A 19614-nucleotide genomic window follows, 5' to 3' on the forward strand; every position below is an offset into this window, starting at 1 on the left:
ATCCACAATGCCCTATTGTCCAGCTCTGTTGTGACTCTTCATCTCGACTCGGAATCCGCTTTTCTCTTCCTAGTCTCGTACTTTAGTACATCCAAGAAGGGTCATCACTTGTGCCGTTATTAGTGCTATAAGATCGCGTACACAGCGTTAAGAACAATGGTGCCGAGGTCTCGATGATGCCCTGACGTGGGCAATATTAATACTTATATTGAACGAAACGGACGTTCTTGTAGACTTACTTTATAAGGAGTCGCAATACCGGCAACCACCGAACCCAGTTGACTCGCGAATCTTGATTTTGTGTACCGCAATCTCGCTTGTCATGACCTCCGCTCTCTTAAATTCCGAGCTCGCTGGTCTCTCTCTGGTCTCTCGGGGAAAGGTTCGCGACGTCTACGCTACATCCTCTCCGGACCATCTGCTTTTTGTGGCTACGGATCGTATATCAGCGTACGATGTCATTCTGCGCAATGTTTGTCCACTTTGCCCTTTTGGGATGCATCAAGTAAAATGACATAGGGTCTCGCTGTGTTCCGTGATCTCTGCGTGATGATCACCGAACCTCTAGGGTGTGCCTGACAAAGGAAAAGTGTTAACGAAGATATCTCTATTTTGGTTCGACAAGCTGAAGCATGTCCTCCCGACGCATTTCGTTACCGCCAACCTCGAGGATATGCCTTCGGAGGCTAGACAATACAAAGAGCAGCTTGAAGGTCGCAGCATGCTTGTCAAAAAGGCAAAGGTCGTGCCGTTAGAGGCCATCGTTCGAGGGTACCTCACAGGTACATCTATGCATCTATGGCGTGACTAGAGATAGATGAAGCTCACCGAAACCTCATAATGCCACCAGGTTCTGGTTGGGCAGAGTACAAGAGGTCAGGGACGGTACATGGCATTCCTCTGCCCGAGGGCCTCGTCGAGTCGCAGAAACTACCGGAGCCTCTGTTCACCCCCTCGACGAAGGCGGAACAGGGACAACATGACGAGAACATTTCCCCACAACAAGGTAAGCGGCCCTGTCCTACCTCGGTCTCGTATTTCACACTTCACACACACCAACAGCCGCAAAATTGGTAGGCCAGAAGCTTTATGATAAGATCGCGGCCGCCGCTATTCAGCTCTACCGTGAAGCCGCAGAATATGCGCTGACGCGAGACCTTATCCTCGCCGACACAAAGTTCGAGTTCGGGCTCGTTCCGTCGCCTACCGGAGGAGAGGATCAACTTATCCTCATTGACGAACTGCTGACGCCGGATTCATCGCGCTATTGGCCTGCTGCGGGCTACCAGCACGGCGGTCCGCAGCCGAGCTTTGACAAGCAGTATCTGCGAGACTGGCTGACTCAAACGGGCTTTCGCAAGGGTCTTGAGAGCGGCCCCGCGGGACGCGAGGGCGAGGGCTGGACTATGACGCAGGATGTAGTTGAAGGGACACGACAGCGGTATGTAGAGGCGCTGACCATGTTGACAGGACAAGGGTTGGGCGCTTGAAGAACAAGAAGTTAGCGGCAGCGCTGTTATTATGTATCGCTAATCGTAAACCGAATATTCTAACCGAATTGTTCCTACAAGTGTCGTATTCAAATGAACCCAACTCGTTGAATTATCCGAGATCCCTCGGAGACGGGTAACAGGGTGCAGTAGAGGCTTGCAACATGTCCATGTCCGTTATCAATCGGATCCCCGACATGGGAGCGTTGTGTCCAAGACGCTTTGCGAGGTGACTACATCGCTACGCCAGGATGACAGCAGTTTGATTGTGTCGATGTAACTAACTACCCCAGTTCTCCCGGGGTACGACACTGTCATGAGCTGGTGTTGGGTCATATTGTGGATATACATCTCAAATGTTTTGTCTCTGATGCTTGTAGACGATGTAGACGACGAAGTCGAATCAACCATCAGAAGGCATTGATGTTTGTGCGAAGTCTCCAGGCACGTCACCCGAGTCCTAATCAAAGTTCAGCTAGCTGATATTCGCTGAACAGAACACCAATGCCACAACCGCCGAGGTACTGAGATGTTAGTCTGTTCTCGCTCCCTGATAACGTTCAGGACCATTCTTGAGCGCTCCGAAATTTGTTCCACCAATCCATGGCCGAGTCACGCGTCATATCGACGTCAGTCTGCTAATTCCTTCGCCGCATTATGAGCGCTCAGATTAACGAAATCACGAGCACATTCAGCTGGCATTCCGCTTCCACGAGTGACCCTGTCGATGCTAATCTGATAACGCGGAATCGCGTCTCCGAGAACATAATCCGTACTTAGGATATAGATAATTCCTATCGGCAGGAATCTGGCAGCGGGGAATCAGCATCAATTGATCATATGTCCGTCCTGTGGACATTTGCTGGTGCGCGGGGACCAGATTCGCACGGATTTCCTAAGCATGCTGACGATGGTCTGGGCGACTACAGCATTTGGGGGGTTTACCATATCTCCACTTTGTACACCGGGTCCCTTATTTGGGTCGTATGCTGAGAAGCTCGATGCGGCTGCTCAAGCGCTCACGATCTGCGACTGCTTCTTGCGGTGCACACTGCTGTAATCTTCCGGGGGCGACGTCGAGCTGCGCGCTTTGTCGCCTGCCAGACTAGGCGCACCCCGTTCCCAGGTCATGACGAAGGGTATACTTCAATTGTACCCCAGGCTGCCATATATAAAAGCACTCCCACCGCTAACTAACCAGCACCGACATCCCCAGCAGACTCACCTCAGAGCTCCTTGTTCTATTCGTCATCTCTGAGCAAGCGCAATGGCAATTCACACTCAACTTCCACCTTTCCCCGAGGACGTGCCTACGCACCCCCTGCTCATAGTTGACTACACCCTGCTTCAGGCTGGAAATGAGGAAGAGATATCGAAGTTGTGGATGGCAGCAACTACGCTCGGTTTCTGGTAGTAAGTTATGCAGGTCTTTCTGTGCAGCAAGCGTAGTGACTGATTACTGCTTTTCTACGTAGTCTAAAGAACCACGGTGTCGACGACGAGGTTAACGGAATGTTCGATATGGGTGCCGAAACTATGGCTCTTCCCTTCGACGAGAAGATGAAGTTCGAGCAAGGCGATGATGGCATGTCATTCGGGTGTGCATCCTTCGCATTTGTTTTACTCCGCGCTGTCCACTGATACTCCTATCTGTAGATACAAGGCACCCGGTGCTAATGCTGTCGATGAGACCGGCGCACGCGACAACGTAGAGTTCATCAACGTCTCTCAAGACGATGCTCTCGCGTGGCCGACGCCTGTCCACCGCACCTATCCTTCGACTGTCAATGGGCGCATGGAGTCGACAATCGTCCCGTTCATGCGCAAGTCGGCCGAGATAAATTCCACGATCATGGAGATCATGAATGCGAAACTTGGTCTCCCAGCTGGCACGCTCAACAAACGGCACTTGTTGGAGGAACATAGCGGGAGCGAAGCAAGGTGCATCAAGAGTCCTCCGAGGCCAGGCGGTATCTCAGAGGAAAAGGCGGCGCTCGGTGCACATACTGACTTCGGGTCTCTGGTCCGTTTATCTATCATTCTTGCTAGCCGCAGGGCTCCAGCTTACCTTAGTTAATTGTCACAGACTTTCCTGAACAATCGCTTGGGAGGTCTGCAAGTCATGGTTCCTGGGACGGACAAGTGGCAGTATATCAAGCCCATCCCTGGTCATGCTGTCTGCAATCTCGGTGATGCGATGTACATTTTTAGCGGTGGCATCCTCAAGTCGAACCTGCACCGAGTAGTGTGAGTGCCAACCACTGGCCAGGTACCATCACGCTCTTATGCACCCTTTCCGGATAGTCCGCCTCCGGGTGCTCAAGGGCACTATACCAGATGGTCTTTGGCCCTCTTCACTAGACCCACAAATTCTGTGATATTGCGCGCTCTGACCGAGGAGAGCCCAATCATCGCCGAAGCCGTCTCGAAGGCGACCGATACGAGTCTGTTTATCGGTAATTCTACTTCGCGCGATTGGTTCGCGAGGAGGATTAAGTACCAGAGGGCCAATAACCAGAAGGTGCAATACCTCTAACAGCTTGTTCGTGATACATGTACTGACGTCAGCTTGCAGGGTGCAGAGACATGGCGCGCTAGCCGTGGCACTGAACATCGCCCTGACGCAGCTTGAAGCCTTTGCCTGTTCTCCGCTATGGTTGATATCAAGACATTTAGTGGCTTCTGTGAACCTTGTACATCATCTCCGGAAAACAAATCAGTTAACCGTCCTCATGCAACACTCTTGGTCGTGTCGACCGCTCCCAATAGCGCCGTTTTGATTTGTAGAGTTTAGAGTGGCTAGAGACGTAATCTCAGTGTTTGAGAGATCGCATAGTAATTGTTTCTTGTAATATTCATGAGATAGGAGAAGTCATATCTAAGTTCGTTGTGGGATTGGTGTAATCGCACTGCAATGTGCCACCTCGAACTTAGACACCTGCCATTTGGGGTTGTTGACAGTTGTTAGATTCTCAAGCCGTAGCCTTTTTCGGCAATTTTCTGACGCAACTTCTCCACGTGCGGTCAGAATTATGGATCCCCTGAAGGGACTGGATGAATCGTCGACCGACGATGATGCAGCCTCTCAAACAACGGAGGATGATCCCCAGATCCCGGAAAGACATGAGCCTCCGGCACCTCCTCCAGTCGCACCACCTACAGCCAGTGGTCGGGAGAGACCGCACTACCAGCTGCGACACACCATGCGGGGACATACTTCCTCAATCTCAGCGGTCAAGTTTAGTCCCGACGGCACGCTACTGGCCTCATGTGGTGTGTATGTTCTTAGACTGAACCGGAGCCCTGTTTCACGCAGAGAAACAATAGGCAACGACAAAGCTGTCAAAATCTGGTCGCCGTTTACCGGCGAACTCATCAGGAATCTAAATGGCCATACGAAAGGTCTTTCCGACATTGCATGGTCGTCAGATAGTGTATACCTAGCATCGGCTTCTGATGACCACACAATTCGAATTTGGGACGTAGATACCGTACGTTTGAACTAATCACTGATCAAGTCCGTATCGAATATATGTTGAATTCTCGTATCAGGGTCTCACGCACAGAACGCTGAAAGGCCATACAAGCTTTGTATTTTGTGTCAACTACAACACCACCTCGACTCTTTTGGTGTCGGGCGGCTGCGAGGGCGATGTGCGCATCTGGAACGCTTCTAAAGGTGGGATGCGTTTTGAGCCAGATTCTCGATCCCTTACTCATATCTTGGCAGCCAAATGTATTAAGACAATACATGCACACCTGGATTATGTCACTGCAGTACATTTCAACCGAGATGCGAGTCTCATCGTATCCTGTGCGCTCGATGGCCTGATGTAAGCAGTCTCCTTTATTGTAACCCGTTCATCTCAAAATCTCCAATTTTTAAGCCGTATTTGGAATACCACGTCAGGGCAGTGCCTGAAAACCCTTGCGGAAGGACATGATGCTATATGGTAAGTTGGCTCTTCCCTTTCCTGCGTGCTGTTATCTCAAACTTTCTCAGTCAACACGTGCAATTCTCTCCGAATTCGAAGTATATTCTCTCGACAGCGCACGACAGCGCAATTCGACTTTGGGACTATCAAACCTCACGGTGCTTGAAGACGTATATGGGACACACCAACCAAAAGTACTGTATTGCAGCATGTTTCAGCGTCACAGGCGGCAAGTGGATTGTCTCCGGGAGCGAAGATAACAAGGTCTATTTGTGGGACCTTCAGAGCCGTGAAATTGTGCAGGTGCTCGAAGGTCACCAAGGTAGGTGTACACCGACTAGAATCGTGAATCTTCGTTGACCGCTTTGCAGACGTCGTAGTTGCAGTCGCAGTAAGTGGGCAATTCTCTCCTCAACAATCGGTGGTTGACGACATGCATATTTCGTGTAGACGCATCCTTCACAAAACATGATAGCGTCTGCGTCTATGGAGTCGGACCTCACTGTACGTATATGGGAAGATCGTGGAACTCAATGAAACCTTCTGTGTCATTGATCCCTTTCGCCTCGCGGAAGCTACTTCCGCTTGTAGCATATCTGTACTCTATTTCGGTACTCATGGATTGTTATGTGTATGTAATGTGCATCGGGATAGCGTGTTATGCATGCGATAGATACTATACAAACGTGAACGAGCGAAACTATACGACAAACCCGACCATCCATACAATCCTCAGACCGGCTCGGCATTGATTAGATCTACGCCAAGATAACCAGTCAGCATTGGCGAAGAATGTGCTACAAAATCAACAACAGACCTTTTGCCACCTCCCGCTCGGCCTCTGTTAGGCCTGTATCATGTTCCTCCAGGAAAGCATCGACCTGCGCATCATAAGTAAACGTCCATGAGACGACAGCACTGGCACACAGCTTACCTCGTCCAAGACACCATCATCCTCGAACCCACTCTCATCTTCAGTGTCTTCGTCCTCATCCTTCGCATCATCGATGGCGAATGGTGTCCGTTCCATATACGCAGCGGCTTGAGCGGCTGCTTGGAACATGCTGGGCATGGGCGTCAACGGTGTCATCGTCGCTGAAGGTTCAGCGCCGAGCTGCGATGAAGACGAAGGTGACACTGAAGATGTTGAAGAGGGGCTTGACGGGTCTTTGGGGGAGCCCTCGGCCGCTGCTTGGTTAAGGCTATTCTTCGACGCTGAACGGCGCATAGTAGGCGTAAGCAGTGACTCGCGAGCCTTCGGCTCCTCCAGGGTGGTGTACTTCCCAATGGCAGGGCGGTGGTACACTTGGTGTTTGCCGATGGTCCTACCGATTTGATCTGTAAAGCTGTTGAAGATTTTGCGGTTGTCATCGCTAGTAATGTTATGCCATAGTCCGCCGAGCAGTCCACTGTTGGACGAGGGAAGCTCGAGGGGCACGGGCTGCAATCGGAACGTTGATGAGAAGTCGGACTCAAAGAATGACTCTAGAATTTCGTCTGCTAAGACGACCATGCGGAATCTAGGATACAGATGAACAACAGAGAATACTGGAGGCATTGAAGAACGTACGTCGCCAGGTTCATATATGGCTGGTTTGACTCGATTTGCGGGGGTGTATCGTCGTCAGTGTTTGCATCTTCTGGTCTTGGCAGCAGAGCATCGCCATACTCAAAAGCATTGGACATAAATCGACTGACAGCTCCCAAGTATGCGTCACCAATCTCATATCGGAAGATAAACTATACACGCATATGAGAATACAGACCATCGACAATTGTGCAAATGACCTACCAAAAGCGACTCGGACAAGGTGAGAACCTCATCCTTAGTGAGGTATCCATCTTTGTTCTTGTCATGCAGATTAAAGAACCATTCGATGTTCTCCATGAGATCGTTGAACATAACACCATCCAAGCCGGACACAAGATCCTACGCGAATGCATCAGCATTGGTGTGCACCACTCCGATCTGAATCACATGCCTGGAAAGACAACGCTCCTCGGTATGATATGTCCCAGAAGAAGAACAAGCGATCGATCAGCTCATGGTCAGCTACTTCTCGATCTATTCTTTGCTGAAAATTAGTGAGCTTCTGGCCATACCAACACTATAGACTAGTTGCCTACCTGGAAGCCATTCCTGACGATCTTCTCGTCTCTCGCCCAAGTGCAGATCTCACTGAGGAACACCTTGAAGGTCTTCAGCTCAATCCGGGTTTCCGGCCTCTCCTCGGCATTGTCCTTGGTCGTCAAAAGCGAGGGCGGGGGAAACGCAACGGAAGTTGGCGGTGCGATACAGATGGCCTTGAAGAGCGCGTCGTAGATCAAACCTGCCTGGTCCTTGCTAAACCTGGCCAGAGTCCTCAAGTTCCGGATAGCCGATCGCTTCGAGAACGACTCGATGCTACTGATGATTTCGGATCGGTATTTGCGTCGCTCGGTGAGGATGGTGTCGTCGGTGATGATTGCGAACTCGCGGAACGATACCAGCAAGAGCTCTTGGAACCTGGTGATAGCTCGCGCACGCGGATCACTCGAGTTGGGGTGAGCTGAATCTCCCAGCGTGGCGAAGTAGCGGCGCATCAGCCTATCCTCCGAGATCAACGTAAGATGGCTATTGCAATTGCATATACCAGGAATGCATGGGAGACTTACTGAATGAACCCTCCGTCATCTTGGATTCGCAACAGTTCCTCGCCATTGATCTTCAAGATCGCTATGGGTCACAATCAGTCAGACGTAGAGTTGACACCAAATATTACTGACCAAGCCTATGCAGGATAATCAGCTTACAGCGCAGTTGAATGGACGTTAATGTGAGGCTCACCCTACTTGGAAGAGAACCCGAGGTCCCATGCAGAAGAAGCAATCGATGATTCTAAACGCGAACACCATAGGCATGCTGTTTATGAATCTGGTTGTTGCACATATTCGTCAACAAATGACTTGCGATAGATGCAATACAATCGCACAAACTCAAAAACCACGGCAGCGATGCGACCGAGAGTTGCACGTCAACTTGCTGGAAGTAGTCGTGGATAATGGGCAGACACCGTTGGACAAGCGACTCGAACACACGTTGGTCCAGTAATGTCCCGTGCATAGATGGGCTTGTGTATGTCATGTCAAAATTCGGCAGATCTGCGAGGTAGTCGGGCACCAAACCTGTAATATCCAGGCAGTAGACGTCCGCAGATGACTTCCAGGAGCCAGAATGCTTGCTCTTCGGACATGTAACTATATACGAGGTTGAGGTATATTTTGGCGCGAGGTAAGCTCTTCACTCACATTAGGATTGCCGCAGCCAGGATGTTCATGGCCTGAGTTGCAATAAAGTTCTAGCTTTAAACACCCATGAAACAAGATGCGTACCTGACAATATCCTGTTTCTGGGTTCTTGAAGGAGTATGCCTGTAGAACCCTTCGGAGCGAGGCAATGCCTTCCTCTGACTGATACGCAGAGTACTCGGGAAGACTGCGGTGCAAATCTTTCTCAATCTCTTCGGTGCTCGTGTTCACTCTACCCGAGTTCTCTTCTAGCAGACGCTCGTAATAGCCCGGATTCTCATATCGCAAGTAAAGCGAGCCTGAGAGGGTCTCCCACATCTCGCCTCGTAGCCGATTTGGGAGACCTACCTGCACCAGTCGAGTGCACTGAGGATATCGTAGCAAAGTGAGGTTACGACCATGCGCTGGTGCCATTCTGCCTCAGCGACATCATAGAGGTTCCTGAGGAGGCCCTCACCTCGGAGATAATTCGTCCACAGCTTAGTCTTAGATGCTTCGCGCAACCTGCTCATGCCTGAGTAATTGCAAACGCCAGAAGTAGCTGGCATGCTCTCACTTCTTGGGATCACCGGGGAATTTGAACTTCAAGCCTAGTCCTCCGTGGTATATGGACTCGTTCGCTGGTCCACCGTCTTCCGCTTTGGCCGCGGCGCCATCTTTCTCCTCGTTCTCCGCTGTCATTACCAACACCTCGGAGTAGCACGACTTCACGAAAGACTTCACAGACTTCATCCGGCCGCGGGTCAGCTCGACCTTCAGCGAGTCGCGCAAAAGCGAACAGAACAGGTCCGCGGTCGGTCGCAATGAGGTCAACTGCACGACCTACTCCCCATTGGAAATTGTGAATGGACATCTCATGCGTACCAGGAGTGCACTCACTATCTTCACGCCATGCCATAGTGACAGACTGAGCGCATACACTCCCGCCCGCGCATTCAGCCGCTCCACCCGCCTGATTGTGCTTAGCGGGACCGTGAAACGCGTCGACTTGCGGTCGAGAGATGCGAAAGCAAGATATGGCGGGTAGAGGTAGAGTTTCCCGGGCTATACGGTAATGCATGACAGTTGTGTAGAATGTGGTCAGACATCCCCGCGCGCCAGGACGCCTGCACTCACCCATGACTGCTCGTCCTGCAACACCAGCACTGCACTGATCTCCATTTTCTCCAGCTGGTCTACATCGCTCTTCTCGCCTTCCAGTGGGTCCAGTGGGGGCGGGAGCGCGAAGAACAGCTGCGTGAGCTGCTCCTTTGTCGGCTCCTTGAAGTTGCGAAGCTGCGTAGAGATGGTCGACATAGCGAGTACCCGACCGATACTACGTCCTACTGAGAGAGCAGTGCACTTATGGTTGCAGAGTATCCGATAGACAACAGAAATGTGGTGACAAAGACCCGTGTGCGCCCGCTGCACAGAGTAGTTGGCGGCAATCTAGGGCTATGCGACGGCACGATCGCAGCGGTGTTTGGGTAGTTTCGGCTAATTCACAACCTGACCGAGACCACCTTGAGTTCGCCTACTCCGAGCCTCTCGACGCCGCTGTGAGCTGACTGCCCGTTGGCTGACGGTTAATCTTACCGCAGGCGACTGGGAGTGCTTCCTAAAAATACCGGATATCGAAGAACCCTGCTGACCCTTGGCTACTGGCATGAACGACCGACTTCCTCCCGAGATCCAACTGTCCTGTAACTGCTCCATGTTATTATGATCTCAGCAACAACTATGCATCGTCCTTGCGTGCTACATGTGGACCGTGTCACGGCTGTACTTGACGCTGATAACGAAGACAGCCCACTAGGCACTCTCTATGACCCTGGACCCTTTGCCGTAAGGGGGAGCAAGTAGTTGGTGTAGGGTGATTGCTCATATGCCCATTTCCTGTATCCACTGAAGGCGGTTTCAGCTCGACTTGCAACGCGTATGTAAAGCAGCCTGTCGGCTTGACTGGATTCGCGATCCTGCTGGCTATCTCTCCAGGCGTGTGCTATGTGTGTGTCCGAAACAGCATGCCCGTGATATAGATCCCGGCCTGCACCCAACGTGTCGGCGCATTACGGACTGACGCAGCCAAAGTTGGCATTTCAGCGGACTTTCAAGATCGGTCTGACTGAGATAACAATGCAGAAGTCTATCGCATCTACAGCTGATTATCCACGCATGTCTGCTGTGTCACTGACTTGCTAGCCGGAAGTGAGGAATCGCGTCAGACAGTACTGCCGGAAGAATTGCAATATTGTCTGGTGGCGTATATTGCCCTACGTTGCAGCTATCAACTCTTGTACTGTAATGAATAATTCTTGAATGTCAAGTCACCCATCAGTAAATTGAATCTCATGGTGCCCGAGAATGAGCAATGTCCAATGTCCATACGGGATGGACTCGGCAAAGGCGCGTGCCACCGACGCGCCTCGACGCGACGCGAGGCTGCCGCTGGCTGCCATCACGTGCGTGTCTCGGGTTATGGCCCTCGTTAGAAAGCATCCGCCTTTGTGCTCCTTTCTAACCACTCCATCTTGACGACTACGCTATGCCCTTCTCTTTCAGCTTCACGCTCACCGTCCCTGGTCTTGTCAATCCATTCTCAGCGCCGTCACAGCTGTCTGCTTCGGCCGCGCCACAACCCAAACAGGCTCTTCTTGACGCCAGAAGTGACATCCTGACGCACGGGGACACGGCCGTATCGCATCGTCGTCCCCCCTCTCCCTCCCTCTTACCTCCGCTCTCGCGCAAACGAGGATGGGTGCCCTCTGACTCAGAACCGAGCCACGCTGCTGCAATACCCACTTCCACCAACGGATATCTTGACACACCCGCGAAATATAGGGACATGATGGCGAACACGAACGAGGACGACGAGATCGAAGAGATGGTCGCAGGTAAGCTTCTGATTAGGTCACACACATCGGCGTACGTGCGTACATCTCGCATAAGTCGCCGCTTATCGCCTCCGCGCCCGAACATTGCTGTCAGCACGTGTTGGCATGCAGGCGTACTTCATGAAATCCTCCCCGCATACACGCACACACAGTGCTCAGCTCACGTTTATCCCATCCGCCAGCTTTAAATGCTTTCCCTCAAAGTCGAATATTGCCCCATCATGTCACCGAAACTTACATTCCATGTTCAAATAGACTTGCCTCCGGCCAAGCGCCGGCGCACGCTTGCTGGCTCAATCGTCTCGACTGCGTTGAGCGCTGCTCTTATCGGGACTGCAGTAGGCCTTACAGTGTATCGCCTGTGAGTGTCTACGCTGCATGTATGCGTGGTCGCAGGCTGATCTTCAGCGTTCAGATGGAGAGACCGGGGCAAGCAACCCGAGTCTTCACCTCCGCCCCCGTATGAACAAGGTGAATGGGTACCACCAAAGGTCCGTATTTCTGATGTTATGCTGCGACGCCTAGGCTCATATATCACCAGCCCAAGCCCTCTTCTGTCCGTTCGACCCCTCCCGTCCAGGTCACGCCCCCCACTCCTCGCTCCCGCAAATCCCGCCACGTTGCTGGTCGACGCACACAACCTCGTCACCGGAAGACTCATTCGCGCCCCATGCACGCTTCCAACTCCTCTGCCTCTATCGGCTCTTCAGCCGCATCGTACATGCCTATTCCTCCGGAATTCAGTTTCAGTGCACCCACTGCCGACCCGGAGCCAGACGCAGACGAAGACGAAGATGACCAGGTACGCTCAGTCTTTCAACCGTGTCTAGTGCGCACATAGTAACCACCATGGTAGATGTCCTGGATTGGCGACAAGCTCACGTCGCTGATCGCAGAAGGCCAGCGCGCTCTTGGCAAAGAGATCGTGGTCATGAGCGAGGCACCGGAAGATGAGGAAGACAACGGCACGGATGACTGGGTCGAAGAGGATGGCGGTCGCGCACAGTCCTCGCATGGCGGCCTGCCGCCCTACTCATCGCGGCACGGCTCACCCCTCCTCAGCGCGTCTCCGCGACGCGATCGCTTTGACCTCAGCTCGTCCTATGCGACCTCGTATGCACGGTCAATCCCTGGCTCTCCCCGCCGTCGCGGCCGCGAGGCGTCCGTCGAGTCCGACCGTTTCGCGAGCACGTCCTTCCAAGAGGACGAGTCGGCGTGGCAGACGCCCGAGCTACGGGAAGCAATGGAGCGCGCACGCCAGCGGTACCGGCGCGAGCACGCGTGAAGTCCCAGACTTTGGCATCCTCGCCGCAGTGTGGGGACACCTGACATTTGCGCCTTGCGTTCCAGGATAGAGGGACGAAGATTGTAACATTATCCATACCTGCACTAGATGACGCTCGCCATGACCCCGACGAAAGCGTAACGTATTATCGTCGTATTGTTATCTTGCACTGCACCGCACGTCACTTGCACCGTCTTTTCGTTTGCCGTAAACCCATTGTATATCTATGTAGCACGTCCGTTGTTGTTCTTCACTCTTTCAGCATGGCTAGGATCGCTTTTGCCATCGGTGCAAGTATTTTTGTAGGTAGTTTTCACGCAATAACGTGTAATTGAAAGCATATTCATTTGTTCTGATGGGTCGAATCTCGCATATAATTAGACTTTAGTTGGGTGATCATAGTGTATAGTACGAAGATCGATCACCGCATGCATGACTTTGTAAAGCTTGGTACTACTAAGAACACCAAAGTGGTCGTGTAGCGATCGTCGAGAGCGTGAGGGACTGAAGTCATCAAGAAAGGACGTCAATTCATGATGTTGCAAAAAAGATTCGGCTGGTACGCTACGTTCAATACCTGCAAGAAATACAAATGAGGCTACCGGGACAATCTACGAGCAATTATGCTGCAACCTAATAGTAAAGGAGAGTCTATGCTGCTCGATGCTAAGAGTGTTTAGATGATGCTGTGGCCCAGCTATAAATTATATGCGAAGAGGAGGCCTGCTTGATGGCAGTCGGCATTTGACATGTGTTCATCATTGCGGACAGAATCCTTCGGCGTGAAGGATACGTTGTGCCCGCCCGAGAGCATGTCGAAGATGCAGACGCGCGCACGGTTGTAAGCGAGGCGCCTTGTTACTTCTGCATGACCTGTGATGCAAACTTGCTCCGTGCACGGATCTGCGGTCCCTTGAAGAACAAGATCTGCGGGAGGATGTTCAATACCACACGGCCAGCAATATATATGCGGAACGACGTACATATGGAATGGGAATCATGAGGACAGCAATGAACGCGAAAATCGTGTTCGCCCAGTGGTACGTGAGCTTTGCAAACATCTGCTGGCAGAACAGCGGGAACGCCATTCCCATCATGTTACGGAACAAACTCTGCCCTGCGAGCGCCGACGATGCGAACGGACCGTAGCTACCGCGAAGTCAGTATCGCCCATGATGGCCACATGAGAGACATGACACACCAGTCCGCGAGGTACGTGAACACAGACAGGTAGAGGATGAACAAAGCCCACATGATGATCTAGAACGTACCGTTCAGTAACCGATAGCAAGACACAGCAGTGGTGGAAAGCTAACTCACCACGATACCAATCGCGAGAGCGATCCAATACACCTTGGAGTACGTGGACCAAGCATATATGAACATGCCAATGGGGAAGATAAACGCTGCGGCCATGGGTGCAAACAGACGCGCTTCCGGTCCGCGGGTGCCGACATATTTACTGTGAGTGTACGGGTATGAGTCCAGCTGGCGTAGATCGTGAGACAGGCGCATATACGCACCGGTACAACCGCTCCTGGATCAGGTTGGTGGCAAAGCCGAGCACGGAACCGATGCTGTTGAGGCTGGTAAGCAATACAGCCTACTAGGACAAAGGTTTGTCCGACTCACGTTATAGCGATGTAGACTGTTCCGACCTGCCCCGAATTAAATTGGTGCAGGGTCCTGAAGACAGGTCCGATGGACTCAATCAGGACGTAGAGAATGCCCCACGCGAAACCGACCCAGAGCTATAGCGATCATTAGTATCCAGCCAGCCGACACAATTAAAACTCTAGACGCACCGTGAAGCTCGCGATCACAGGCTCGGTGAGCAGAAGATCTGCGCAATCCATCAGTCAGCAAAACATCTCCCATGCTGAGAGCCAAATACTCACATAGCGGACGCGTGCAAGAGATCCAGATCAAGGTTGACAATGCCGCACGCTCATCCTCCACCCGCGCGCGGATGCGCTTGTTGCCGTCCTTGCGCATCTTCTTCGCTAGGCGCACGAGCAACACGGAGGCGCGCGTCTCCCTCATGAAGATGGGGACCATGATCACAAAGACACCAGCAAAGCTAGAAACGACAGAGCCTAAGCACAAGAAAGCACGGGAATGGGAAGGGTACTACCATACATAGCATGTATCCATTGAATCCACCGCCATTCCATGTGGGGATTCTGTTCGATCCAGCCGGCAGCAAGACAGCCAACGCCAGTCGCGCCGATAGCGGCGACTGCGAAGCTCGACATTGCAAAGCCACGTCTATAGATGTTGTGTGTGAATGAATGCATATACATTATAGAGGGGAAAATCCTACTCGTAAGGTGCGAAGATATCAGCAACTGTGCCGCCGACCATCGTTGAGCCAGTCGACCCAAACGCGCCGGCGAAGAATCGTGTAATGAGCACTGTTTGTATATTCTTGGCTCTGGGTTATTATGTCAGCAGGGGACCCTGAAGGGGCGAAGTATTGACAACTGACTCTGCGGTCCCAATAGTGAAGAGCAGGAACCCAATGCCGCTGCATAGATACAGTGGCTGCCTGCCAGTTTCCTCACTGAAAGAGGCAGTGACCAAAGGCGGGACACCAAATCCAAGGGCATATACAGCAATACCAACGGTGGCTTGGAATTGGGTGCAGTTGAGATCGCGGGTCATAGAGGGGAAGCCAAGAGCATAGGCTCCCGAGGAAGAAGCTGTTGGGGATGTTAGGCGCACTGTTGCAAAAGGGCACAGATTCAGTTCACTCACCAACAAGGACAGAAAAAAGACATGCCGTGAGTAGGATCGCCCTTTTCCTGGCAACAGAAAAGTTTGCCGGGTCTCTCTGGTCGCCTTTTTCGAACTCGATCTGCCAGTCGATGTAAACTCAAAGCGGATGGTGGCGACAAAGACATGAGCTCACGTAGATGGGTTCCTCCGACGAGTCGCTGGCTTTTTCGTTTTCGTCCTTGCGGTGAAGGTGGTGGTCGCGATGGTGAATTTGATCCGCCAGCTGCTGGACATAGCTCTCGTCGAGGACCTTGTTGTCCGGCCTGTCTGCAAGGGTCAAACGGGGGTCGATGCGCTCAGTAACGTCCTCGACACTATGGAACGCGAGGGGGTGGGCATTCTCGTCGGCGAGGGTGGCCTCTTCATCGAGAGCACGAGTCATCGCGGTAATGTGCAGAAGGGTGGGGAGCCGTCGCAGGCTCTGCGGGGCCACTGCCTATTATACATACTACCACCCTCTTCGGATCTCCAACATTGTGGATGAAGGTGCCGTCGGAAGATCGCGCCACACTCGCCGCTGACTTAATAGATCTCGGGCTCCTCATTGGCCCGTGCACCCCCAAGATCTGAGAGACGATCAATGTCCGAGCCTTGCTTCTGCCGCGCCGGGCGGCAGACTCTCCTAGTCTTTTTCTGCAGACGGCACCAATCGTCTTTGGGTTAGAATTGCCCGGGATCAGTCATGACAGAGCAGTGCGGGTGACATCTTTTACCGGATATTGTTTCATGAAACTGATTTTTGATGACAAAACATGTCTCTTGGTCACTGGTCACGTAGACCGAAACGAAGATGGCGTGTTTCTGTTCCTCGCCGCCCCTAACCTCACCGGGCCGCTCGTCAGATCAGATCTAAGGACATCGGCTTGCGAATCCAACAAGGACAAACAGTCTACTCCTCCTGGTCACATGATCGCGCAGCAGGGCCAATCCCCATCTCGAGTCCATTGCGTACTGTCAGGTTCGTAGCAGTCCGTCATATTTCTTCCTTGCCGTTTTATGCAGTCAATCAGAGATGCTAAATCGCGTTGGACAACAGCAAGCGGTGTGGATGCAGCGACATGCAGGCTTGCCGCCGTACTAGCCGCGACCTCGCGCGCATAGTGCGCAAGACCCATTACAGCACTGCTAGCAACCCAGAACATATACGTCGCGACTTACGTGCACTCCTGCGAGAAACAGCGCAACCAGTCGCCGTCGTCACTTCCCTCATGCCCCAAGCCCCCAGCGAACCGCACCCAGACACCACTCACTATTCTAGGTTCCACGGCGCGACGCTCTCCTCGTTTAGCTCCATCGCGCTGGACCCTCATCCCCTGGTTGCGTTCTCGCTTCGCGTTCCCTCACGTATGGCGACGTCTCTGAAGGACGCGCACGCTGCTCCGCCCGTCCCCTCACACATGGTCGTCAACATCCTGTCAGCGGCTCAGGCGGCCATCGCAGTTCGCTTTTCGCGTCCTGATCTTCATCCGCACCCATTCGCGCATACCCCCTATACGCTGACAAGCGAGGGGCTCCCGGCGATCACTGGCTCGCTCGGTGCGCTCTCCTGCAGGCTGATTGCAGCATCGTGGCCATTGCATGACATAGAGATGCTGGACAGCAAGAACAAAAAAGAAGGGGCACGATCATGGCAGGGTGACGGCATTGCTTCGGAGCTCTTCATAGCGCAAGTCACGCGCGTAGAGTCTCTGTGTGCTTCTGACGAAGAGGACAGCACACGGACATCGCCTCTACTGTACTACCGCCGTCGCTATGCTACCACCTGTGATCTAGAGGCACCAGATCACTGAACTAATAACAACTCAGGCTATCAATATTGATACAACAGTTGTGACAATGAATACAGTAATTGCGACGAAAGCTTAACACAAGATCCAGGAGTCCGTACACCCTACATCTATACTTTCATGAACGAGAAGAGGTTTGTGAGGTTTACCCACCGCCTGCCGCACTGGTCAAGGTACTTCTCAACCGTGTCCGACATGCCCTGCAGGAATTCGGCCTGGGCGCCGGCAAGCGCCCGCACTTCGTCTGAAAGAGAGGAAATTTAGTCGTTGTCAATCCCTTTTGAGAGGCTGCTCACCCAGTCGTGAGCCAGTTGACGTCTTGAGCGCCTTCTCAGCGTCGAACAGCGACGAATAGAACCGCAGCTGCGTGTATAACTGTGCATCTGAATACTGAATAGCAGCCACATAAGCATCACATCTAGGTTCGCAAGCTCAAATACCACTCACCTCGAAGGCCACAGTCCCGCGGCATCCCTGCCGCAGACACCGCCGGCCGTAGACACCCATCATGCGTGTGCGGTTGCCGCAAGTAGGGTCGTCGCACACTGTCCAGCCTTCGTAATACCTGCCAATGTGCTCGCGTATTTGCGTTTCAAGTTGCGCCTGCATGCTAGCCCTGCCCATGATTGTATGGCAGGCTGGGCACGTCGGCCCTGATGCCAGGAGAATTGATGACTGCAGTCGTATGTGAGCAATCAGAGAGTTAGACAGATTGTAGGAAGCAGCGCACGCTTCGATCACTGATGGGTTCGAACGCGACCTCGCCCTTGCACGACCGACAGCGGACGACGAACGGACTAGCGTCCTTGAACCGCTCGGCATCGGACATGAGCGAGTCGAGGGTACTGAAGGACCGTTCTTCTGATTCCCCTGCCGAGGTGCGGTACCGACTGGCATCCAATCCTACCTTGAACTTCAGTAAGCAGTGACAAATGCCATATAGTACTACGGACCTAGACATTCTGCCAAACGGGAACGATCAGTGCCTTCCATGGGTTCACAGAGACGTTCGATTGGCGGAAGGATTTGTTGGGATAGGTAGTACTCGTAGTCTGCAGGGACGTGAGCACAACACAGCATGGACAACTACCTCCGATGCTTCTCACCTATTTTCAAATCGGATTCTGCTCTTCGGAACTCGTCGGGGTGTTTCGCACGGTCGGCTTGTGCAGATTTCGACGTTTCGCCGTTGTCGCCCAAGCAGAAGATGTACGGAATAACATCGCCGGAACGGGCAGTCCCACCCCTTGCCTTCATCCGCAGAGCGACCTGGACGTGCGGCTGGCTCTTCGCATCAGGATAATCCTCCGGGTTCTTACCCAGCCGCTAGAAACGCTGTCAGTACGGGGCACATCTCGAAAACATATATCGCAGTGTACCTTGAAGACGATAAACTCGTCAAGTTTCACCTTCCCGGCGCGAACATCCTCCCCAATTGTTACCAGATAGTCATGTATCTGCTCCACCACCGTTTCCGTGGCTTCGCCCGAGAGAATTCGATCCAGGACGTACCTATTGCATACGGTGAGAAAAAGGAATAGGAGCATAAGTCATACTGTTGCTCACTGAGAAACACTCTTCGACAGCGCACAATACTCCCTCCGCTTCATGTCCAACCCCTTAACCTCAGTGGATGTTCGAGTGCCATCTTCGACCTTGATAGCAGCGTACTTCTTCTTTTGCAACAGAAGGAGCCGCTGGAAAATACCGTCGAGGTCGATTTCGAGCAATCTGTAACGATCGTTCACGGCCTTTTTGAACTCCGCGGAGATTTTGAGAGCCTCAGCCAGATCTGTCACGTTTGAGTTCACGAAGACAGAATCCGTGTCTCCGTAGACGACCTATTTTAGACATGTCAGGGAACCGCTTGGGCAAGAACGATGTCGCCTACGTCGAGCTGCAAACTCTCAGCCAATTCTCTCGTGTGAGTCAAGATCTCACGGCCTTTGAATGTGGTGAGAGCAGCGAGCGGTCGGGCGTAGAATCTTGAATATTCAAACCCAAGACACCCGTACATACTGTTCGCCGTTAGCTTCAAAGCCATCTGCTTGATGTCCCACTGCATTGATTGTCAGTCAAGGAGTGACAACGCATGGTTCTCGTCTCCCACCTGAAGGAGCTGAGCTTGAGTTGCTTTTCGATCCTTCATGAGGCTTTTAACTTGGCGACGCCGATTGA

The 19614-nt window shown here is 52.5% G+C and overlaps 7 protein-coding genes across 7 annotated transcripts; 5 read left to right on the plus strand and 2 right to left on the minus strand.

The window, feature by feature from the left end:
* Nucleotides 1-322: 322 nt before the first annotated feature.
* POSPLADRAFT_1136713 (hypothetical protein) lies at nucleotides 323-1490 on the plus strand (the record flags this gene model as incomplete). The annotated part of the gene is made up of 4 exons (XM_024484718.1): nucleotides 323-472; nucleotides 569-782; nucleotides 851-1006; nucleotides 1063-1490. 4 exons carry the CDS (start codon nucleotides 323-325, stop codon nucleotides 1488-1490), a joined length of 948 nt encoding a protein of 315 aa, XP_024340896.1.
* A 1267-nt stretch (nucleotides 1491-2757) lies between these two features.
* On the plus strand, nucleotides 2758-4122 carry POSPLADRAFT_1054718 (hypothetical protein; the record flags this gene model as incomplete). Its single annotated transcript, XM_024480550.1, has 6 exons — nucleotides 2758-2903; nucleotides 2966-3088; nucleotides 3147-3513; nucleotides 3577-3737; nucleotides 3795-4011; nucleotides 4066-4122. 6 exons carry the CDS (start codon nucleotides 2758-2760, stop codon nucleotides 4120-4122), a joined length of 1071 nt encoding a protein of 356 aa, XP_024340897.1.
* Nucleotides 4123-4522: 400 nt separating this feature from the next.
* Nucleotides 4523-5962, plus strand: POSPLADRAFT_1137636 (hypothetical protein; the record flags this gene model as incomplete). Its single annotated transcript, XM_024484811.1, has 8 exons — nucleotides 4523-4763; nucleotides 4818-4981; nucleotides 5043-5169; nucleotides 5221-5323; nucleotides 5378-5443; nucleotides 5494-5747; nucleotides 5797-5816; nucleotides 5876-5962. The coding sequence occupies 8 exons, from the start codon at nucleotides 4523-4525 to the stop codon at nucleotides 5960-5962; spliced, it is 1062 nt and encodes a 353-aa protein (XP_024340898.1).
* A 260-nt stretch (nucleotides 5963-6222) lies between these two features.
* POSPLADRAFT_1137387 (hypothetical protein) lies at nucleotides 6223-10009 on the minus strand (the record flags this gene model as incomplete). The annotated part of the gene is given in 19 exon segments (XM_024484787.1): nucleotides 6223-6306; nucleotides 6360-6616; nucleotides 6647-6945; nucleotides 6996-7165; nucleotides 7218-7355; nucleotides 7386-7387; nucleotides 7404-7500; nucleotides 7553-8012; nucleotides 8081-8141; nucleotides 8192-8196; nucleotides 8253-8339; nucleotides 8398-8535; nucleotides 8591-8662; nucleotides 8714-8745; nucleotides 8798-9117; nucleotides 9171-9217; nucleotides 9270-9535; nucleotides 9593-9757; nucleotides 9830-10009. The coding sequence occupies 19 exon segments, from the start codon at nucleotides 10007-10009 to the stop codon at nucleotides 6223-6225; spliced, it is 2880 nt and encodes a 959-aa protein (XP_024340899.1).
* A 1228-nt stretch (nucleotides 10010-11237) lies between these two features.
* POSPLADRAFT_1045228 (hypothetical protein) lies at nucleotides 11238-12871 on the plus strand (the record flags this gene model as incomplete). The annotated part of the gene is made up of 5 exons (XM_024478708.1): nucleotides 11238-11586; nucleotides 11842-11947; nucleotides 12002-12077; nucleotides 12167-12388; nucleotides 12443-12871. 5 exons carry the CDS (start codon nucleotides 11238-11240, stop codon nucleotides 12869-12871), a joined length of 1182 nt encoding a protein of 393 aa, XP_024340900.1.
* An 858-nt stretch (nucleotides 12872-13729) lies between these two features.
* POSPLADRAFT_1137856 (hypothetical protein) lies at nucleotides 13730-15731 on the minus strand (the record flags this gene model as incomplete). The annotated part of the gene is made up of 12 exons (XM_024484846.1): nucleotides 13730-13798; nucleotides 13855-14020; nucleotides 14073-14131; nucleotides 14192-14333; nucleotides 14395-14448; nucleotides 14504-14622; nucleotides 14677-14714; nucleotides 14770-14951; nucleotides 15011-15139; nucleotides 15195-15305; nucleotides 15360-15573; nucleotides 15629-15731. Coding segments are annotated over 12 exons (1386 nt in total), but the record flags the coding sequence as incomplete, so codon positions are not given.
* A 947-nt stretch (nucleotides 15732-16678) lies between these two features.
* POSPLADRAFT_1039295 (hypothetical protein) lies at nucleotides 16679-17467 on the plus strand. The gene has a single exon (XM_024477522.1). It carries the CDS (start codon nucleotides 16708-16710, stop codon nucleotides 17437-17439), a length of 732 nt encoding a protein of 243 aa, XP_024340902.1. The 5' UTR covers nucleotides 16679-16707; the 3' UTR covers nucleotides 17440-17467.
* The last annotated feature ends 2147 nt before the right edge of the window (nucleotides 17468-19614 follow it).

Source organism: Postia placenta, assembly GCF_002117355.1.
Source record: "Postia placenta MAD-698-R-SB12 unplaced genomic scaffold POSPLAscaffold_4, whole genome shotgun sequence".
NCBI classification, from domain to species: Eukaryota; Fungi; Basidiomycota; class Agaricomycetes; order Polyporales; family Adustoporiaceae; genus Rhodonia; species Rhodonia placenta.